The sequence below is a fragment of the Neolamprologus multifasciatus genome, chromosome 15 (genome assembly GCF_963576455.1).
Source record: "Neolamprologus multifasciatus chromosome 15, fNeoMul1.2, whole genome shotgun sequence".
NCBI lineage: Eukaryota > Metazoa > Chordata > Actinopteri > Cichliformes > Cichlidae > Neolamprologus > Neolamprologus multifasciatus.
The window spans coordinates 14,460,125-14,477,311 of NC_140453.1; the positions used below are offsets into that span (position 1 = coordinate 14,460,125).

Sequence of the window (17,187 nt, forward strand, 5' to 3'; positions counted from 1 at the left end):
GATCATCAGACTCGTTTATTGATCTACGAATTGAATGAAATTGTAACTTCTAAGAAGGATTTCTTTGTTATATAAGATGTTAAACCCATAAAATTCATAATAACCACTACTATTGGAAGGTCGGGGGTTCGATTCCCCTGAACAGCTACCCTGAGGTACCCCTGAGCAAGGTACCGTCCCTACACACTGCTCCCCGGGCGCCCAATGGCTGCCCACTGCTTCACTGATTGAATGGGTTAAATGCAGAGAGGAATTTCCCCAAGGGGATCAATAAAGTACTTTCTTTCTTTCTATTGGTCATAGTTTAGTCACACTTACAGTGATCAGCTGATGGGTTTTCATCAAAATTGTGCTCAAGATCAATGTCACATACAACATAACCTGCATGGACACCACTTAAAATTCCACCAAATCCTTGATCCTGATGTGTTGATTCAACAATTTTAGCAAAGTCGTTAACATCACTTTCTCCGTGTTGATTAATTGTGCATAAAAAACCATAGAAATAGTCATGAAATGCTAAATGATCTTGAAATATTGTATGTTGCATATTACCTGATAGAAGGTGGTGATCGTGGAGGGAGTGATCCTATTGGTTGACTCCCACACTACAAAGGTGTGGTTGTGGCCTCACATTAGTAAAACGATGATGTGATGGTGTGCTCACATATTTTCCTGCTCAATATGGCTGTGGTTAATACTGACCATGCAGTCTTAGCACTCAGCCACCCTCAGTTGGTAGTGAATGAGATTAATTTGACCTGGTCATAACTTTTGAGCCCACTTGGACATCTCAATGGGTTTTAATCCTCATTGGTTTGTACAATACAGCCAACCAGTGACAAGAAAACGCATCACTATCTTGTGTAGTTACAATAACCTGCAAGTTAGTTTTACTTGTTAATGTTGAGGTAAAAGGCTCTTCAGGCCTTTTTAAAGCCATGCTCTGCTCTATTCTCACAGTTCATGCTGCTTTTTTGTGTGTAATCTAACGTTGTCCTGCTGTTTCTCTGTTTGCAGTATCATCAACGGGTTTGCATTGCCTCTGAAAGCCGAGCACAAGCAGTTTCTGATGAAGGTGCTCATCCCGTTACACACAGCTAAAGGATTGGCTCTTTTTCATGCACAGGTAGAGGAAACTCTTCACCATATCCTGGAAACATTATTGGGGGTTTTGATTTGTGTCATTGCACAGAAACCTCAGAAACTGTTAGACTGTTTATAGCTGAATTATGCAGCTGCTTGTCTCAGGAGGATTAAGCAAAGCGATGGTGTAATCTCTGTACTGCAGCACCTTCTAGTGGCTTGGAAATTAAAATACTTATTTAAGAATTCACTGCTTTGTTCAACACAGTGGGGATTAATTAAAATAATTATATTATTTTCAAATAGTGTGATGCCTACTTTGTCTGATGCAATTTTTGGGTTTGTTTGTGTTTATTTTTATCTGTGCTCCTCAGCTTGCCTACTGCGTGGTGCAGTTCTTGGAGAAGGATCCTACGCTTACAGAGCCGGTACTTTTTTCTTCTTTTCTTTAATCATTTCTCCCACTGAAAGCACAAAGACTAGGCACTATATTTGTCTACACTGCAGAGAAATGTGTTGTGGATGCTAAAAGCTGCCCACTCAAATTGACACGAGAGAGAAAAACTCAAGGAATATTCTGTTTCTTTTTCAAAGGTGATCCGTGGTCTGCTGAAATTTTGGCCTAAAACCTGCAGCCAGAAAGAGGTAGTCTGCATGTCTACAAACAGACAACACGTTTAAAAATCTGTATGCTGCCAGCCACATTTCAATATTCTGCACCTCCTGTCCAATTAGGTGATGTTTCTGGGCGAAATTGAAGAGATTCTGGATGTCATCGAACCAACGCAGTTCAAAAAGATCCAGGAGCCACTATTCAAGCAGATCTCCAAATGTGTGACCAATCCGCATTTTCAGGTATGCTTTTAAAAATATTGCAGTATAAAAGTTTATCTTTAAAGCTGTTTTTCACACACGAAATGTTGTTAAAATCTGGTCAGATTATGGTCCAAAGGTGGTGTTGCTCATATGAAGTACAGAAGGTGGTCATCTGTGCCCAACATGTTCTTACTACAGGAAGTGCTGTTTCAGGGTTGAGGGCCAGCACATTAAAGAAAAAGTGCATCAAACATTTTTAATATTTGTAATATATTTTTTGATGGTAGTGGTGGTTTGTGTTAGTAATTTTGTATTTTGCTGATTTATAGTTTATTAATAATTAGTTAGATGCTGTTAATATTTCAGTTAATTCAGTTTTATTTCTGTAGCACCAGTTTACTGCAGCAATTGTCTCATAGCTCTTTTTATTGAAAGCTAAAGACACTACAAGGGAAAACCCCAACAATCAGGTAGCCCCCTATGATCAGCCCAGTGACCGTGGGCAGCAATATCTTTTAACTGGCTGGTGAATGAGGGGAAAGTGAAAAGAGGAACATAGAGCAAAAGAACACAAGCTAGGGGAGACAGGAACCATTTAGGACATGTAAACACAATGCTAGTTATAATACCAGAAAGTAGTTGCATCCCCTGGAAACCGAAGCCAATAGCAGCGTAACTAAGGGATGTTTCAGGGTGATTTTAATTCTGCGGGTTAATTCTGTGACCCCAGCTGTGGTTGTTCAGTAATGGAAGGCTTAAATCAATATGTTGGCAAGAACAGGAGTTAAATATTGAAGGGAAATGCTCAGATGGTCTGTTCTGTGTTTCTGTAGTGTAACATGAACCGCGAGTACATTAGTTAATGCTTTACTTATCACAAGCCACACAAACGCTTCCTTTGAGAACCGTGGCTCTGTTTAGTTTAGTCACAGCAGGAACCAGGACACTCGATGACCGCTTGAAAGCTATGAAAATCACCAGACTGTTCTCTTTAATTGTCTCACAAAGACCGTGCGTAGACCTTGCTGCTGAATGAATGAATCGAATGTCTGATAAAATTGTGTTGAACATTTGCATTTGCGTTCTTTGATTCAACCTATAGGCTGCAGTACACATGTAAAAGTGGTGTAAAACCCTTAATGAAATAAGAAAACTGAATTATGTTTAGTGTCTTATAAACCAACAGCTTTTCTCGTGTTATCATGACTGCTACATAAAAATTACCCATGTAAAGCTGGATTTATGCAAGACGCGCATAAAAAGCAAAGCCCTTTCATGTCTGAAAGGGCTTTGGTCGCCTACTTTCTCAGCATCATTATCATAACACTTCCAAATTCCAGTCAGCTTTCATTGTTTTCTTTTTTTAAACTGGAGTTTTTCTTCTTTCTCTGTGTTTGCAGGTAGCAGAGCGGGCGCTCTACTTCTGGAATAACGAGTACATCCTCAGCCTCATCGAAGAGAACATCGACAAGATCCTTCCCATCATGTTTGGCAGCCTGTACAGAATCTCCAAAGAACACTGGAATCCGTATGTACCGTGACCGCCGCACGCTAGAAACAATTGTTATGTAATGAATAAAAGTCAAAGGACCGCTTTCAACCACATCTATGAAAAATGTGCACTGAAACCTGTTGCTGTGTCTGTGTTAAGGCTGCTCTCGTGAGCTTTTCTTAAGAATGTGTTGACATGTACACATGGCAGGCGAGACAAAAAGACGCCATCATGTCTGGCACGTCTCACACATCATTTAGCATAGATCTTGGAGGTCAAAGTATTACAAACCTCTCTGAGAACAGTGCATGCTCTTATAACCTGCTTACAGGGATTTTGATCATGAGTGGTTAACTTGGAAAGCTTAAAACAATGAATATTGTTCCATCTTTCCTGAAGCCAACCTGTCACACACATTTACAAGTAGGATGTAGCTCACACGTGTTTCTGCATCGCTTTATACTGTTTTCACTGTAAAAGCGGTGAAGCTAAAGCTAATATGGCTAATTCATTCAGCTGATTTTCCTTCCTGTTTATGATTAGCTGCGCTCACACTTCTCGATTCAGGTTGTCAGTTGCCATTTGGCACTTAGAGACTTGTTGACACGCACACACAAAACTTTGGGATGTGTGTAATCCAGTTATTTATTAAAACAAGGTCTGAGCATCACAAAAACTACAGAAGTTTCTAACAAAAATGTAAAGGCACTAGAAGATGGAGAAATCTGTGTGAAAACTAGAGTGTTGGCTGGTTTGGGAATGATTCACCAGCAAATAGATTTTCTGCACAGTTACAGCGAAATATGATATCCACTCATGCACATTTCACAGCTGTGTTGCTGATGGCAGTCTCTGTTGTGTTGCAGGACAATCGTAGCTCTAGTCTACAATGTGCTGAAGACGCTGATGGAGATGAACTGCACACTGTTCGATGAGTTGACGTCCTCCTATAAAGCAGACCGGCAACGGTGAGTGACTCAAACACTAGTTTTCCTGTCGTGTTTCTGTTTTCTAAAGGAAAAATGTCTCTGAAGTGTTAAAGTAATGCTGTGCAGCCTCTGACAGATAACTTCAGAAATCATTTAGAATGTTTTTGCTGATCTCATCTCTTTCTTTTTTTTTTGTGTGTGTTTAATAGCAAAGAAATGGTCATTTTGGTTTGTTTTATGCATTTATCGTTACATTTAAAGCCAAGTTTTGTGTTCTTCCCACCACAGGATTATTCATTAATTGCACAACATTCACCTGTCGCTTAGTCACTGCCAAACATTCATGCGCGAACAGATCACTTCATGTACAGCCGACACAGCAGAAGGCGTTTTAATGAATGGGAACAGAAGACGAGTGTCAGCAGGTCAAAGTAAAACTCACGCCTTCTCATGCAAATTCATTTAATGTTTAGTAACCAGAAGCAGAGTGGAGGAAAAGGAAGAAAACGAGTATTATATCCAGCATGGCTGACAATGTTTCTGCTTGTAATAATGAATAAGAATTTAGAGGATCAAGGCATTTAGTTTTAATCATAATTATAATTTGGGCGTTTATGCTCTTTTAGTTTTTGCCAACTACATATAATAACTGACTAAAATATAAAATGTAAAACCTTGTTTTTACCAGTGAACGTTGCTACACACAGTTTAGTCTGTTATTTTCCTTGACATCAGATATGAAATGTGTCCTTATGTCTCTTCACTTCCTCCCAGGTGTTCACATTTTGTCACGTTGTTAGCCAAAGCTCTCTCCTGATTCCCTAGGGTCAGATCAAATGTGCGCGTCTGATCTTACTACACAGCTTAATTAGTTCAGATTGGATGTCATCTCTCCAGAACATCTTGTTTTTATGAATTTCATCATATTTTTTTGTCCTCATGCATTAATTTTTATTTCATTAGGGAAAAATAGGTTGTTTTGATTAAAACTGTGATGAAAATTATTGGTTTGGCGATATCAACACTAGTGTCTGGTGTTTTGCTTAGTTTTTGTTTTTAAATACTGTGATTTCACAGGGAAAAGAAGAAGGAGCAGGAGAGAGAAGAGCTGTGGAAGAAGCTGGAGGAGCTGAAGCTCGGTGACATGCCGCTGGTCCAGAACAATAGCCACGGGCTGCCGAGTGTCCAAAACAACAACAACAACAACAACAATAATAGTAACAGTAACCACGAGGACCAGGAAAGGAGCGCCGCTGCCGTCACCGCAGACGACAAAGACCCCGACGCCACCGCAGCTGTCAGCGAGAGCACCCCATGTGCCAAATGACACCGGACGTCAGTGTTTTACTCTGTAACGGTTTGATGCTGCGTTCAGGACTGCCGGGTTAGGATCAACAGAGACGTAAAAACACAAATCACACCTCAGCAGTATATGAAATCTACTTAGAGTGAACGCCAGCATTTCTTTGGCAAGAAAAAAAAAAATCTATATTTCAACTTAAGACTATTTTTGGATGTTACAGTGTGGCTGCAGTATACTGTTTATTTGTCTGATCAAAGATTTATCCTTTCACATTTAGTTTCTTAACTGAAAATGTTTCTTTTCGGTATATTCGTTGTATGATACGCGGAGACGGGGGAGGAGATAACGATGACTTGAATTCAATGTTTCCGATTTGTGCTGCACTTAGAAGAGCTGAACAGCTATTTAAAGATGTCTATTTTTAATGTGCTTTTTCCTCATCGCTGCCAACACTTAAGAGAACGGCAAAAATTATTATTTTTTGTTTTTTGGGGTGGGGTGGGGGGGGTGTTTGGGACCAGACCCAAAAAGTAAACATTTGGTGTGCATTAAGATACAGGAAAGCTAAAGAACACAGCCACTTCCTTTTTTAAAGATGGCCAAAATGGATAGAGATATTAATCCCAGATATAGAGTGAGCGCTCTGTAAATGACTCTACCTGAGACGATGAATTAAATGAACAATAAGACTAAACACTTATTTTTGTTTCAGGTGTTGGTAAAAATGTATTCATCTGGGTGATGCCGATTTGAAAAACGCAGAGCTGTGTTTATAAAATTATTTACACTAAAGTATTGAGAAAGAGCTTTTCAACAAAGGAAATATTTTTCTTAATAACTGGAGTTTTAAAGGAGGAGTTCAGCATTGTTTCTTTTTTTTTAAGGCGAGGGGAAGAGGTTGAATATATGTGGTGAATGTGAAGCAGCTGGCCTGGCTCTACCCTGAGAAATAAAATCCACCCAAACAGCACCTCCAAAGCTTAAAATTTAAAAAGAGATGTGGTTTGTTTAATCCATGCAGACGCCTGCAGTGTTAGAGTTGGAGAAGCTGGTGGGTGAACTTTATTAGCTTCAGGCTGCTTATTCAAACCGATCTTCACCTCTTACTCTGATATTTCCCAAGCTGCTAAACTATTCCTTTAAAAATGAAAAGAGAGAGACCTACAGTGCTATATTTTTCCAGTGTATTGATAACCCAAATATTTTTGGATGTTTCTTTTTCTTTTTTGCAGCTGGCTCATGATGGGGATGCAGGATGCGCTTGAGTGTATATTTGTCGCGTGGGTGTATATGTGTATGTTAGCTTGGAGGCTACTTAAAGGGAAAATGCCACTTGGTTTCTGATTTAATGTACAGCGTAACATTTCAGTGGTCTGAGAAAAGTGCAGTCAGTGCAAAGACTTCCACGCGTCTTAGACATTTGATGCACAGAAGGCTTTCGTGCTACCATGTATTTTTATGTCCTAACCAAATGAGGCCCTTTATGACGTAGTGCAACAAAGGAAACCCTTTCTTTTACCATCTATGCCTCTTCACTGTCTCTTTTCTACAGACTTCATGAAGTCACGATTGCTTTTATTCTCCAGTTTCTGATGTTGACAACTGCTGAACGTCTTCATTAAACTAGTGTAACTGCCATTGGATTGTAGGAACGACTCGTGAGAGGGTTTCTTTCTCTCGACTCTCTCTGAAGCTCGTAGTTTTCAAGCTTTATATTTTAGGTCAAGTCTTTCTGATGCCTTTTCTGTCAGTACAGCATTCCAGCCTCTGTGACATTGAAAGAAACTACATGGGGAGCCTGTTTTGTAATCACAGATCTTATTTAGGTTTCACCATTAAATAAAGTCTACTTTATCTTTCTACTCAAAGCCTCCAGTTGTCTTTTTTTTCCTCCTTTGACTTTTTTGCTTTCTTGCAGTTCTTCATAGAGGTCAGCAGATGGTGTCTCAACCTGCCATAAGCAACAGCGATGATTATTATGCTTCCTATTGTGCAGCTCGGGGACCAGCACCAGCCCTGATGTGGTGCTATTATACCAACATTGCTGCACAGGAGTGAAAATACATGGGAACTTAGCATAAAATTAAGGATTTTCAAATGTAGATCAATTATCTGAATCATTAAGTTTTAAATACTTGGTTTTTGGTTTGAAGGGCTCATGAAATCAGCTCACCAGAAGTTTGTTCTAACCTTTGTGAAGCAGGCATCCGAACATGATTGCACTGAGGTCATAAAGGGATGGACAGGGTCAACAACAATAACCAGGTAGCCTCCGACATACAAATGAACCCCCCACTATTACGCCATCAACAGTTGATACAAGGCTTGATGGATCCATGCTTTCATGCTTGCATTTATCCAATTATGTGTTGCCCATGTGAACTGTAGTTCAGTTTCCTTTTCTTGAAACAGGAAACCCACACCGGGTGTCACTCCTGCTGCTATCACCATCTGCATCAAGACTTGACGTATCATTCATTCAGAGATGCTTTTCTGCACATCTTGGATGTAATGAATGGTTATTTGGGTTACTCAGTTTTCCTCACTTCAAAGCAGTCTGGCCATTTTCCTCTGACGTCAACAAGGTATCTTCACCCAGAGAAATGCTGCTCACTGGATGTTTTCATTTTTTTTAGGCCATCCTCTGTGAAGCCTAAAGATGGTTGTCTGAGGCAGGCTGTCTGACAACAACCATACAAGTCACTTATATCGCTTTTATTCCCAATTCTGATGCTCAGTTTGAACTTCAGCATGCCATCTTCACCATGTCTATATATTAAAATGTGCAAAATGAGGTGATGGACACGTCTCCCAAGAAATGTGTGGCTCAAAAAGATGAACTACAAGTGAATCTCTGTTGAGCAGCTGAAACAGCAGGTTGTAGTTTTAACAGGTTTTGCAACACAGCTTTCAGGAGTGTACACTTGCATGTAATCCACTTAATCTTCCGAAAAGTTTAGCAAATGAAATCTTGTGCATTGGCCTCACACACTGTGAGCCATGTGTAGACGTCACCTATCAGTTTCTGACCTCTGCATGGTGACATGTTGGTCTTTTGAGGCCAAAAGTGCCATATTTGGATGCGAGGGTGACTAATGCACCAGACTACTAAAACACTTAATATTCACTCACCAAAAAAGAATCCTAAATGTCCCAGATGGTCTATATTAGTAAAAAAAAAACTCCCATTAAAAATGCTTCAAAAGGAACCACAGCATAAACACAGCTTGCGATGATCCACCTACAGGTGTGTGTCAGCACACATGGAAATCAAAGCAGCCATGCCACCTTCAGTTATAAAACACCACCTCCTCTATAGTTATTGTGAGGGCAGAAATAAGCCACAAAGAATGAAAACCAGTCTTTGTACCATGCTGTGAAAAGGTCATCTAATCTCTTAAGTTTTTGTTTTTAATGTGGAAGTCTCACTCGCTTATAGACCCAGCTTCAACTGGCCGCTGGAGGAACTGCAGTTTCTGGCTCTATAATGTGGTTTTTCCCTGGAAGTTGAAGTCAACAAAATGTTGAGGAATCGTAATATTGCAGGATTAAAAATAAACTAAACTATAATACCTCAGAATAAATGAAAAAATAGCTGGTTAGGCTGTTAAAGCCCAGGCTGTTGGAGATATTGTGGTGGCATTTGCCAGTTAAGCCAAAGTCCTTATAACATCCTTGTCTATAGAGCTCCTGGATTCCCATCCTCCGTGTATTTGACGGACATCACACACTTGAGTTACCATGGCGACAGGACTCCGTGCATAAAAGAAAGTCAGCCTCGTCTCCCTTTGACAGACAGGACTGGATTTCAGCCACTGCAGCATCAGCAACACCAGCAGCAGCAACACCAGCAGCAGCAACACCAGCAGCAGCAACACCAGCAGCAGCAACACCAGCAGCAGCGACCGATGCCTCTGAACTCCTCTGATGGAAACTGGACCACCTCCGCCTTCACCTCCAAACTGACCCCAGCTGCTGACATATGCGTGGGACTGGCCATCTTCTCCATCGGTATGCTCATTTATCTGTTCTCTCTATTTCTGCTTTACCTGGAAAACAAAAATGCTGTTGACTATTTTTTTAATAAGGTTCATTCACACCTTTAAGTTATAAAAACTGCTTTAATTTCCACTGAATATAAAGTATTTGAACTTTAATCATTTCATTTTCCTTTTCTTTCCATTGGTTCGTTTTTAGCGAACTTCTCAGATCTTATATTTGACTTTTATTTGTCTGCAGGGCTCAGTCGCTCATTAAACTAATTACACTTGACTGGGAGCGCTGAAGGTGTGCATTGCAATAGCAGTAACTATAAGTAAGGATTTAACCTGTATTGTATTGTCACTCATATAAATGTGTGCTCGGTTTGCCTCTAAGACGTCAATAATCCAGTTATTCTGCATGGTGGTTCTCACTTTGATATGTACGAACTAAAAATGAACTCCTAGCATGTCAGACTGCTGGGCAAATAGTGCAAAGTGCCCATAAGAAGGTTATTCTGCTAATGATGTTTTTCTTAGATTTTCCACACAAGTATACAACATCTGCCGACATCAGGTGATTCTCAAACTAATGAGCAACACTCATATTAACAGCTGGATATCTCAAAATAAGAGGCAAATATTTGTTGCTGCTCCAAAAAGTCAAGAACAAATAAAATTGTTCCTATTTGTTACCCGCGTCCTTGAAACACAGTGATCAAAACAGGAATCTTGGCTGAAAAAATCAAAATGAATTTGCTTATGTGAGTTTTGTGGAATTTATTTCGTTTTTTCAGGGGAAAACAAATCACACTGATGTAGTCAGAAAACCTCAGTTATCAAATATGATACCCTCGGCATTAAGGGTTTAAGTGTGTTGTATTTTATTTTTATATATACTTTTATATTGCTTTTTTAAATTGTCTTGAGGCATCATTGTGAGACTATGTTTTTATCTTTATATTAAACAACATTGATATTATCTGCAATTAAATGTGCTATTTAAGTAAAACTGACATTGGCATATCTGATGGGAACATTTTCCATGGGATACACTCACTTTAAAGTAATAACGATGCCCTTTTGAAGGTATAAAATATGTAAACGTTTTTTTGCTTTGTCTCAAAAACTTTCTAAATGTTTGCTAACATTTTGGTCATAGCAATTATAAATTATTGCTTCCAAAGAGGCCAAATACTAAACTAATGCAGCAGTTTCCTTCTGACCTTCTTCCCGGTGCAGCTCTGCTCTCTGTAATGGGGAATGGGCTGGTGCTGGTGATCTGTTACCTCAGGAGGAAGAAGATGGTGGGCTCGGAGCTGCTGTGCGTCAACCTGGCTGTTGTCGACTTCCTCTGCTGCATCTGCTTCTACCCGCTCGCCATCCTGTCCTCCTTCCACCACACCTGGCTGGGAGAAAACGTCACGTGCGTTTACTACGGCTTCGGCTGCTACACCTTCGGCTTGTGCGGCATGTTCACCGTCGCTGCCATCAGCATCCTCCGCTACCTAAAGACCTGCTACACCTTGTCTTACGGTGAGGACTGTTGTTGTTAGTTAATAACAATTTGATGCTAAGAGTAGTAGTAGTAGTTTCATGTAACTCATGTCCCAAATGCCCCCAATCCCTTGCAGTCTCTATCCTTTGTTTTTGCCTTCTTGCTGTAGCTGTGTGGCTGAAAGGAACCAACATCCGCCTCTTGTGCTGTGCTATCTGGCTGGTTGCTACAGTGTGGTCCAGCTTCCCTCTGTTCGGCTGGGGCGAGTACATCCCCGAGCCTTACGGACTGTCCTGCACAATCGCCTGGCGGGGTTATCACACCTCCACCAAGGATGCCTTCTATGTCATCTGCTCCTTTGCCTGCTTCACGCTGGTTCCCATCCTCCTCATTGTGGTGTCGCAGTGCAGGATCCTCTACAAGGTGTCCCACTTCTCCTACTCGCTGTCTGCTAGGGGCATCCGCAACAACCTGCGCCGCGCTGAGAAGCGGCTCTCCATGGTGAGCTTCAGTCTTTGCATTATCTCTGCAGACTTGATTTAGCATGACAATTTAATTTTTCACACTTGCTGTAGGTGCTTTAGGCTGACAGGGTCCCCAGCAACAGGAGCTTAGGGTGGAGACCTCAGTCACACCAACATGACAAAGCTGAGAGTTTGTGTTGATTTAAACGTAAACTTAAGAAAAACACACATGAACTGAGAATGTTGAGAGAATCCAGTTCAGGCAGCGCTCGAATTTGCTGCTCAGTGCACACCAACAGGAAATTCTCCATCAGTGGTCGAATAGTGCCAAAAATGACCACCCGTGTCTCCTCCTGATAACTGATCCTTGACCTCATCATCAGGTAACTACACCAAACTAGTCAGGTCATATGAAAGAGAACAACCCGAATATCCCGTGAAAAACATCACTCAAATACCACAGCTATATATATTAATAGAAAAATTAATATATACTAGCCTATAAAGTGAAACCAGATGCTTTTCATATTGAGCTCAGCTCATGTTGTCTATTCCCACTGGGGAAAAGATTAAGTGACCATGCAGCAAAGGATATTGAATAACGAGGTGGCACGCAGGAGGAAAAGAGAAACACCACAGAGAAGATTCAAGAATGTAGTGATGCAGGACGTGCAGAGGTGTAACAGAGGAGGATGCTAGAGGCAGGATGGAGATGGAGGCAGATGATCCAGAGAGATTTTTTTTCATTTACATGTAAAACTATGTTCTGCACACAAGACAAAAACTTTATAAGAATTCAATTCAAGTTAAATAAACTGTCTTCATAGAGTTATCTCAAGATGCTTTATCTTGCAAAGTAAAAACCCTGCAATATAATAGCAGCTGGTGACAGTGGGAAGGAAGAAGTCCCTCCTGACAGGAAGAAGCCTGCAGCAAAACCAGGCTGGGTGTGAACCATGAATATTACAACAGCCAGGTATGGCATTAAATGAAAACCAGGCTAATAATTAGTATTTACATGCTAGTTGCCAGTTATATCTTCTTTCCTTTCATATGGGATGGTCCAGTGTATCTTAAAGGAGGTAATAAAGAAAGCAATGAAGCATCTTTCTTTAAGTTTTGGAGCTTTTATAATTTTGAACCTTTCTCTGTAAAATTCTCATTAGATCAGACTTTATCAGTTATAGAGGTATCACAGTACTAATTGCATTGTGAAGGTCGTACAGGCATTCACATCTTTTACTCATCGGTCATTACTCATTGCTTTCATTTACCCCTCTGTGCATTTTTATTGTGGTTGGAGATCGGATCTAAACTTAGTTCTTCTTGGAGTTTTCAAGGCAACAGCATATCTTGGTATGTAACAGGGTTTTGAACAAAGCTGATAATGACATGTATCTGTTAGAGACTTTGAAGCTGGAAGAAGAGCCTCCAGCGTTATCTCAGAACTAAACATTTGAGCCTCTTGTCTCTCCAAGTTGAGTCACACTTTATACTTGTCTTTTGTCTGTAGAACCTTTGATTTTGAATGTTTGTCTCTCCTGCAGTTTATCACAGATACATTTCAGCCACATCAATCGATGTATTCTTCCTCTGAATGGAAGGGAGGATGTGATCAGTTCCGTTTGTCTATTTGTCCGTTTGTTAGCACTCTACTGTCCAGGATTTCACACTTCTTTGCAATCGTACATACCAATAACAGCTCAAGCTGATTTAAATTTGCTGAAAATCCCCTCGAGGTCACAACAAACCAACTTTATATTACTCCGTTTTTTATCGATTGTCTTCGTATTTTACAACAATCTAGTCCTTGGGGGATACGAGTACCTAGGTTGGTTAAGCATTTGACCTTGACCTTCACTATTAGCACCCGAGGTCAAAGCTGACCTTGAAAAAAAATTCAAGAAATCCAGAGTACCAGGAGAGAGCCCACGAGGCCCAGAACACAGTTTGAGGCCCCAGATGACCCAAGAGGTTGTAGGGAGGAGTTGCCTCTGTTATGTTTTTTCTATTAATATTTAAGGGAACGGTAATGGGTTAATTCCAACCACACGAGATGGAAAACATAAAGTGAAGGTAAAAATAACAAAAATACCGTTATATTTAAAAGAAACTCGTGTCGCTTTAAAAATAGAATTAGTGCCATAATTTTTTCCTGAACACATCAATGTTCACATGACCGTACGAGATCCGTTACTAGGAAAGTGTAGACATGAAATATTCAGTCTGCTGCACCACATGATCTTTGCTTTGTTTGAAAATGGATCGTTTCATAGGAAACAAGTTATCTGTGTGTCAGAGATGATTCATCAGGTCTCTGATTAGTTTCCAGTGTACTAACTTACCCTCTCTACTCTGTCGCTTCCCCTTCCAGATGTTTTTCTGCATCAGTTTGGGTTTTGTAATTGCCTGGGCCCCCTACGCTGTCGTGTCCTTCCTTTTCATTTTCCACAAGGAGCACCGGTACATGGCTCCGGAGGGTTTCGTGTTGCCCGCCCTCTTCGCCAAAAGCTCCCACATCTACAACCCATTCATCTACTTCTACTTCAACAAGACTTTCCAGCGGGAGCTCCACCGGCTGCTTCTCTCAACCTACCACAAGCTGGGAGGAAATCGAGTCGGGGTCCACGTTACCACGGCCCATCAGGCCCCAAACCCCATCCATATTCAGCTCCAGGAACAAGGATCCAGCCAAAAGAATAAATTGGGCTCGTCTCAGGATGGAACTCAAAGCAAACGCAAAGTACTGCAGAGCAGCAACAACCACGACAGGCTGGTGTACACCTGCTGGGGCTCCACATCAAAGAAAGCCTCCACCATCTCCAATAATAAACCTGCCAGGGCCTCCATGCCTATCTCTATATAAACAAATTAATTAGGAGTCATTGCACTAATGTTTGAGAAATTGCTGACTTCATCATGTATCCCAACAACCATTAGTCTAACCCACGTGGGCCAGGGTACCGTGTAGTTTGCATTTGAGTTCACCGAGATGAGCAGTTCACATATTTGGGCTAATTCTGTGTTGCCAGTGTTTCCCCTGCAGTCGCTGCAGCCTGCACCACTCTGTGTGTGTTGGGGAAGTTTTACAGTAAGAAACTTTTACCAAATGTCATCATCTACGTGGTCTTAACTTATCGTAAAGAAAGCTGAAGAGGTAAAAACCACATTAAACTGTATAGATTTTTTTTTTGTTGCTATTTTGTCTCTTGTTTCTTGACTCATGTTATTTGGATGAGCAGCTCTTGAGAAAAGCTGCGACCAGTCCTGCCCGTTCTTGAACACACACTCACGCACAATCAGTGAATGTATCTTTGTCGCTGTCCTCTTTTTCAAACAATAACTTGCCTGCATGTGATGCGTTTGCGGGCTCTGTACTGCATTTGCTGATTTTGTAACTTGTGCGTGAGACTGTGAGAACGTATTTCGACCAGTGTGTGTCCAAATACTTCGACTCAGAGAGAAAGCATGTGAGGACTGTTCACAGGCGTCAGACGAACTGGAATTCAGCTTGACACTGGAATTTCATTTTTTAAAACGAGACTTGCAGTCTTTGAACATTTATGTAATTTGGACATTTCGGTGTTTCATTTTTAATAAACTTATAAAACAACTCAAAACCTGTTTTTTTTTTCTTTTTTCTTTTTCATTCTGAAATATTGTTTCTTGGCATAGTGGCCATTGTTGTGGGTTTTTTAGGCACGTCTTAATATAAATGATTCATCATCAGTGTTTTAATCCTTATGTTGCCACACTAACACTTCTGAGGAAAGCAGTGATGATTTGTCAGCCCAGACTGTGCCACGAAATTTCATCACAACTGGGGGAAACCCAGTTGAATGATTTTTTTATTTAGTTAAATATTTTCTTCTGAAATAAATAAATCACTTCATCAGTGTGGAAATGTAATAATATCTCTGAATGACGACAACAACAACAAAGCCTTGATTATAAAAAGTAATCATTATTGGGTGCTATCAGTAATTTAAAAGGGACTGACTGTGCGTCTGCAGTACAACAGAATAATTGATCGGAAGTACAAAAATCAAAATTGTTGTTCAAATTGGTTGACAAACACTGGACCACAAAACTGTGAACAGAACATGTGAGAAGGTTACTTTAAAGATGAACAACAAAAATCCTTGACAACTTCACACCATAAGTACTGGTGTGAAGGAGCGAAAAATCCATAACTTCAAAGAATAAGACAGCTGGGATGACTTTAGCAAAGGAACAGTTCAACAAAGAAATATTAGGAAGTTATGAGATGGAAAAACTCCAACCAGACATGATTATTTACTGGTTCAAAGTCCGAGCCTGATCCTCACAGAAGCCCTACCTAAAGCCCAAAGAGCGCAAACTAAATACTAAACATGGGAACTCTGATCTTCAGTGACGCCATTCGTGTCGCGTATTTAAAATAAACGCACCCTTCCTTGACATTTCATTATCTCATTATCTCATTATCATGCTTATTCATTCACATTTAAGTGTAGTTGAAGTGTCTGGAAATTAATGAGAAACATTAATACAAGACCAGATCCATCTTAACTGAGAAAAAGGCTCCAAACCGGTCTATTCTCATTGTAATTATTTTCAAAATCTCTCAGGATTCTCGCATTTTTATTCAGACCATGCAGCTGTCTGAGGGTTCAACAGCTGCATGAACTGAAAGCAATAAAGTTTCCTCACAGAGCAGAAATGCGAGGCTTCGTCTCGTGTCTTAATGCTCGTCTAATAACTTAATAGCTTCTGAAATGGTGATCAGTGGCTAAATGATTTGTCTAGAGCTCCTGTGGTTTAGAAAGCTTATAGAGGCACTTCCTCAAATGACTTGTGGTGCCTTGATTTTTGTGTAAATGTGTCTCTAAACAACTGAAATTTCACAGCATAGTGAAGCACAGCAGAGGTATTATTTCCTGTAGCGCAAAAGCTGAGCTATGAGAGGATACACATTGACCTTCCAGTGTAAATGAGCAACTGTTTGCTGTTTACAGTTTGTTCCCGTCTCACAGAATGGTCTAAAAACAGTTACTGCTTCTATTAAAAAAAAGATAATTATCAAAGTCATGCACGATCAGCTTGCAGGTATGCTAATCAAGCTTTTTGCAGAGGCTTTGAGGCTTGATGCTTGTGCAGACCGCCAAACAGTTTCCCACAGATTGTGTGTGTGTGTGAAGTTACATGCATACACAAACAATTCAATTCAATTTTATTTATATAGCGCCAAATCACAACAAAAGTCGCCTCAAGGCGCTTTACACACACATGCACAGGAAAAACAAACGGACTGAACGTGACCAAGAGGGCGACATTTCTGTCTTAGTGTACCAAAGCACCAAAATCCTGGACTCTGTGTTTCTATCAAAGGTCTTTGAAGATGAGCAGTGAGATGTGTAGCCGGTTTTTGTTCATGTGCTGGCGATGATGTAACCTCTCTTGACAATAGGCCGCATTGATGAGCCACAAAGCAGCTCAGTGTTTCCCTCATCATCCAAATCAGCAGGAGAGCTTAATTGCATCTCGCTGGTCTTCATCTGGAATATTACAACGACGCCAAACACTCACCAGAAAATGCTTTGAATGCTTAGCTATCATAGCTTTGTGCAATGCACTTGC

At 40.5% G+C, this 17,187-nt stretch overlaps 2 protein-coding genes across 3 annotated transcripts in view; both read left to right on the forward strand.

Moving 5' to 3' along the window:
* The window catches only part of ppp2r5a (protein phosphatase 2, regulatory subunit B', alpha isoform), a 64,686-nt gene extending 57,198 nt beyond the window's left edge, over positions 1 to 7,488 (forward strand). For both annotated transcript variants that reach the window (XM_085132640.1, XM_085132639.1), the window contains exons 7-13: positions 1,021 to 1,129; positions 1,461 to 1,514; positions 1,681 to 1,731; positions 1,822 to 1,941; positions 3,303 to 3,430; positions 4,261 to 4,362; positions 5,401 to 7,488. In XM_085132640.1, coding sequence (XP_084988766.1) covers positions 1,021 to 1,129; positions 1,461 to 1,514; positions 1,681 to 1,731; positions 1,822 to 1,941; positions 3,303 to 3,430; positions 4,261 to 4,362; positions 5,401 to 5,650 — 814 coding nt within the window. In that variant the 3' untranslated portion in view covers positions 5,651 to 7,488. The remainder of the gene's footprint in view (positions 1 to 1,020; positions 1,130 to 1,460; positions 1,515 to 1,680; positions 1,732 to 1,821; positions 1,942 to 3,302; positions 3,431 to 4,260; positions 4,363 to 5,400) is intronic.
* Positions 7,489 to 7,605: 117 nt separating this feature from the next.
* Positions 7,606 to 16,854, forward strand: opn8c (opsin 8, group member c). Its single transcript, XM_085132641.1, has 4 exons — positions 7,606 to 9,637; positions 10,849 to 11,142; positions 11,274 to 11,605; positions 13,943 to 16,854. The coding sequence occupies exons 1-4, from the start codon at positions 9,535 to 9,537 to the stop codon at positions 14,432 to 14,434; spliced, it is 1,221 nt and encodes a 406-aa protein (XP_084988767.1). The 5' UTR covers positions 7,606 to 9,534; the 3' UTR covers positions 14,435 to 16,854.
* The last annotated feature ends 333 nt before the right edge of the window (positions 16,855 to 17,187 follow it).